At 40.8% G+C, this 5,807-nt stretch overlaps 1 protein-coding gene across 1 annotated transcript; it reads left to right on the top strand.

Moving 5' to 3' along the window:
- On the top strand, positions 1-5,348 carry adrb2a (adrenoceptor beta 2, surface a). Its single transcript, XM_085474966.1, has 2 exons — positions 1-259; positions 562-5,348. Exon 2 carries the CDS (start codon positions 562-564, stop codon positions 1,813-1,815), a length of 1,254 nt encoding a protein of 417 aa, XP_085331092.1. The 5' UTR covers positions 1-259; the 3' UTR covers positions 1,816-5,348.
- Positions 5,349-5,807: the final 459 nt, after the last annotated feature.

The raw sequence follows: 5,807 nt of genomic DNA, 5'->3' as shown, positions 1-5,807 counted from the left end.
TCCACAGGCTGGCTGTCTGATTGGCTCAGCACTGACCATGATGTCATCACTGCATGCTATAAGGGCTCTGACAAATAGCCTGGGAGACACATTAGAAGAAACACTGCTCAGCTGAGGGACTGAGTGAGTGAGACACACGCAGATCAAGTAAAGCAGAAAGTAGCTGGGACATGTGATACTCGCTGCTTTGTGGGAACTATCTGAACAGTGACATTTTACTTTGTATGGGAGCCAGGAAACACGACTGCAACCTGTGGAGGTTTGTACTTCTGCTTTTGTCTGGCTTGTTTAGCATGTTTTAAAGCTTGCCTGAAGCCAACTTGATATACTGTTTATGTATGTGGTTTTTGCGCAGTAAGCTTTGGTCTCCTTTTTCTTTTTTGTTAATGCTAGATTTATGTGCATGCATTTTTTTTCATTTTCTTTTGTTGTAATTAGGCAGAATTAAAAAAACAAACTAACGGAATTTGTAAAATTCACTCCTTTTGTTTGTGTGTGTGTGTGTGTGTGTGTGTGTGTGTGTGTGTGTGTATGTGTTTTGTTCATGTGTGTTCTCTTCAGATGGGAAATACAACCACCTCAGAGTACACCAATATGACTGCGATGAACTCGTCATCAAATTCAACTGGGACTGATGAAGGTTTCAGTGCCCCTGTAATGATCCTGCTGGGCATGGTCATGTCCTTATTAGTTTTGATTATTGTCTTTGGCAACATCCTGGTCATAACGGCAATTGCCCGCTTTCAGCGTCTCCAGAATGTCACCAACTATTTCATCACATCGCTTGCCTGTGCCGACCTGGTCATGGGTCTGATTGTGATTCCTTTCGGTGCCTGTAAAATTATCTCCAGTACGTGGTACTTTGGTAATTTCTGGTGTGACTTCTGGACTGCCACTGATGTGCTCTGTGTGACTGCAAGCATTGAGACCCTGTGTGTCATCGCCATAGACCGTTATTTGGCCATTACTTCTCCCTTCCACTACCAGTCGATGTTGACCAAATGCAAAGCTCGCATTGTGGTGGTGCTGGTCTGGGTGATTGCTGCTCTGATATCTTACCTGCCCATCCACATGAAGTGGTGGACCGCTGATACTATGGAAGCTAGAAACTGTACGAACCAAACCAACTGCTGCGAATTCCACACCAACCAGGCTTATGCCATCACTTCCTCTATCATCTCCTTCTACATCCCTTTGGTCATCATGATTTTTGTCTACAGTCGAGTTTTCCAGGAGGCAAGGCGCCAACTGAAAAAGATAGACAAAAGCGTTGGACGTTTTCATAATAGCGACATCAGCAACAGTAATTCTCTGGAGGCCAATAATGGCCGTGGCCTTAAAAAGGCAAAGTTTTGCCTTCGGGAACACAAAGCTCTGAAGACTCTGGGCATCATCATGGGGACCTTTACTCTGTGCTGGCTGCCCTTCTTTGTGCTAAACGTGGTGGAGGCTATATGGGCTGTGAACAGCCCGATCACCTTTATGGTACTTAACTGGATAGGTTATGCAAACTCTGCCTTCAACCCACTTATTTACTGTCGGAGCCCTGAATTCTGGTATGCATTCAAGGAAATCCTGTGTATGAATAGGAACCGCCTCACCAACCCTGGACCTGTGAATGGATACATCTATAGCAGGCACAGCTGGCAGAGTGAGCAGCAGGGGAGGAGTAAAGGTAACTCAGAAGAGAGTGACCCCACTGAAGGGTTTCTGGGGAAAGGAGCAGGGACCCCAGTTGTGGACAGAGCAGTGGACCCCAACGGGAATTGCAGCAAAGACATAATGACTGTAACGAGTATAACAACTGTCCTTTAAACTTGAAGCACTGAGACTTCTGTCAACAAGGAAATCCAGATATGTTTATACTGCTATTGTAAACAGTTTTTTCAAATGACTGATGAAGGTAAGGCCAGTCAAAAATGACTGACAGAGTCTCTGGAGACTTTAAAGAAACAATAACTCAGCTGTTCAGCTGAGTAAAGTGTCACTTTTCCTCTTCAAACACAGTGACACAAAACTGTAGGTCTCTCACATTTCCCTTTTGTGTGCGTTCATTGCATTTTTTATTTTGTTTGAATTTTCACATCTACCTCATCATACCTTTTCAATATTTGCATCTTAGCTGACCATCTGTCACATTAAGTCACTGTCCGCAGGAGTTAAAGTAGGGCAGCATCTCAGCAGTTTATTTACTCTACTAAATGGCCTGTGGATTGTATGACTGCTAATTGTCTGGCTTCAACTGAATTTGTAGCCATGTTGTTTATCTTTGATCTGGAGAGAGATCCCACAGTTTTTATTAGCATAAAATGTTTCAGAGAAGCAATCGGAGGTTGTAAATTTCATCCGAACATGCCAATTTGGCACAAAGAGCAAAGTAATCAGAAAACGATTGAGGGTGAAGGGTTAAACGTAATACCTCTTCGATGCTTTGCTTTAAGAAACACATTCCAAATTGACCGAGATTATAATCTGGCATGCTTTACTTTGCTCTTTTTTTCCCTTTAACGATTGGAAAATCGGAAAAATGATCAAAAGCAGGTGTGGCGAAACCTGTCTCAGTCATTCTGTCTCACTCCTCAGCAATGTTACGAGGTCCTGTTCCCTCCTATAGTGTTTTACAGTCTCTTGCATTTGAGTTTCCATTGCAGGGAGATAGCACTAGAGATATGATGGTTAATCTACAGTAATCTACGAGTTACTGATGAAACCTACGTCAAAGTGAGGCTGGTCAAAACTTGCATGCCTGTATATGTTGTCTAAGCCAGATTCCGCTGTCAGGTCGAAGATATATGTACGTAATCTTTCAGTGCAAAGTGGATGCCATTACAGATAATGCGGTTAATCCTGAGTGTTGACCTTTGAAGCTTGCAGCTGTTATTAACATAAATTCAAAAGTGCACATTTTAAAGTTTGCTATTGCACAGTCAGAACCCATCACTTCTTGCATTCTGTTACGTGGTCGACTTATGTGCTACATGTCACTCGGTGCAATATGGCCATTATGTAAGTGTAAGAAAAACTATTCATCTTTCCTTTTCCTTCTATGCAACAGTTACAGTAGCCCCCTTTGTTGCACAAGCCCTATTTATTTATTAAAATCTGTGGTTGCTCTGTTTCAGCATGTACACTGTTTACTGAAACCAGAGAAGCCATTTCCTTAGTCATGGCACAAGGGTACAAACCACACGTAATAATAAACACTTTGTCAAAATAGCCAAGCGATAACAAAGTTCCACACCCAAGATGTGGCGGTGGTGAATATTCAGGCTAATAAAGATAGATGAGAGGAAGAAAAAGAACACAGCCCTTAGTAGTGCACTGTTGTCACAGCTCTCTCACAGGTGCCTCCGTTGTAAAATCAGTTGAAAATCAGAAAACCTTTGGAGAAGACACTCAGGAGTCCATAGAACAGTGCCTTAGCTGTTCCAGTTTCCGACATTAATTCTCTAATAAACAATGCAGGTTAGAATAAAATCCGAAGGGGCAATTTAACATGAGATCAGATAGTCATGGGAGCAAATTTGTTTTTTGCGACTTACAGTAAACGGTGTGCAAGATCATTAGTTTTAAGAGAAGTAATGAAGGTGCACCTACAGACAGAACCCCTTTCCCCAGTCAGTTTGGCAGTCTCTAGTATGTCTTGATCAGCATGCTAAATGTGGCAGAAGGGGGACCAGAGATTCTCTGCAAATCTAAATCGGTGTTAGTGACCTGTGTTAAAGTGCATGTAGCATTGCCGGTGCAGGTCTGCTGATGCCGTAAAAACTGTGAACTTTGTTCTCTCAGAGGAATCTCCATGTACTGTATTGCTATGTCCGATCAGCACTGCTGCTGCTGCAGACCTTAGGAATAGACGTAAATATGGTATCCTCATACGTCACTGTTTGCCATGTGAAAAAACAAGCTTTCCAGGATGTCGAGCTCATTATCTGTTTTTCTTTTTAACAGATTTACAGCAAAGTAAATGCAGGGGTTGGGTGTCATAAGACATGTTGGTCTGCATTTTCCCAACATTTTCACTGTACAGTCTACGCGAAGCACAAAACGGTCAAAGACTCTAGACCATTTTCTGTGTTGCTTTTATTAAGATGCAAATAGCTGAGTTTAAAAGGTCTGCAGCTTAAATAAGTGTAATTTTAGGAGTAATGCACAAATGATCTCTTGCATGCCAGCTTCACATTTGTAGTGAGGTGTTTGTGGACTTCTGTGCCATTTCCTTTAAAAGTGATCAGTTTGAGCCCAAGTGCTGTAGATTGTGAACTATATATCCACACTGCTCTCTCCTGGCAGTGGCCTCTCCTTGCACCTCAGCTGTCTCAGAGTTACTCATGGTTACTGTTTCATCAATAAGGCTGTATAATAAGGGATGCATGACTTCACCTCCCGTTGTTGCTGGAGGACACCACACTGTTATGTGCAATGAGTCCTGAATGAATAGCTGACAGTATAACATTCCAAGCAAAGCACAGCTGATGGTTTCTAACCACATACCTTGCCTACGGATGCTTGCAGTCCACATTTAGTTCTCCCACCACGGTCTTGCAGCAGATAAGCGAATTTAGTGTGGGTACACACAGAAAAAAATTTTTTTTTTTAAACAGATTCAGGGTTACAGAGAAGTCTTAGAGGTTATGTTGCAAAGTGACATGCACATTTCACACATATATTTTTTTGTACGGCAATCAATATCTTGGAGTTAAATATGATACAAGTCTTGGTGGGGTAAAACCAGTGCTTTTCTAACAGAACCACAGTTGTTCAGATTGAATAAAAGTTTGCTCATGAGAACAACTTAGTCATGATTTTAATTAAACTATTCACCATCCTAAAAGCAGCACTGTATAGGACTTTCATTTACTTTCAAGAAGAATTTTTAGAGATTTCGAATAACCAAATAGACATTGGAGTTCATGAACTTTAAACAGTTTTTCCTATTCAATTGTACCATAATATTTTCATGGAAGTTCTTCTTCCTGTTCGCAGCTCAAAATAAAGACTGTAGCATCTCAGCACAGATGCTGTTCAGTGTGAAGCATTCAGAGAAACTGACATGTGTAAATGTGAATTTTTACAAATGTTAAATATTGCTTAAGCCGTCATATAAAAAAGTATGTGAAATACTTTTTTTCTTTTTTTTTTCCTCTCGTGGCCGGGGTGAATAAGCTGTCACTCAGCTAACTAAATGTTTACTAAATGTTTGCAAGCTAACTTCGCACAAGTTCTTGTCACTGTTTGTTAAGGTATTGGAGGCTGTTACAATATGTGGTGTCTTGTGATATTTATTACAAAAAAATGTATATATGTGACGTAACATTTGTATGGAAATAAATGATTTACATGTTGCACGTAATGTCCTCATGTGCATTTCCTTTATACACATTAAAGTGCACACGTAAAGGATACGTCAGGCTCGAAGGCTTAACTGCAGTTAAGTCTATTTTAGTATGGGAAAACTATCAAAACGTGATCTGGAATGATGGACAGGACGGACATCGGGATACAATTAAAATCTTTCCACTTTCCTTTTTAAACAGTGTGTCTGCCTAGTGCTCCAAGTAATCATACATTATACAGACCACCTAATTCTATTCCAGAAATCCAAGGGAGGAGGATAGAAGAAATATATAGAGCCATAAAAACGTCTCGATATTTGGCACTAAGCTGGAGTGGAGAGCATTTTTCATGTTTCTTTCAAGAATAAAATATGTTCGTTTGCAGAATGAAGATTGAAAACCTTAAGAGTAGTCATCATAGTTAGGAATGCAGTTTCATAGAAAAGGATTTTGCACTGGAGATATGATTAC

This window comes from Copadichromis virginalis, linkage group LG2, assembly GCF_057382275.1.
Source record: "Copadichromis virginalis isolate Kocher_CV1m ecotype Utaka linkage group LG2, C_Virginalis_male_GT1.1, whole genome shotgun sequence".
Taxonomy (NCBI): Eukaryota; Metazoa; Chordata; class Actinopteri; order Cichliformes; family Cichlidae; genus Copadichromis; species Copadichromis virginalis.
Note: the sequence above shows the minus strand (reverse complement) of the source record. Positions and strands in the feature narration are given on the sequence as shown.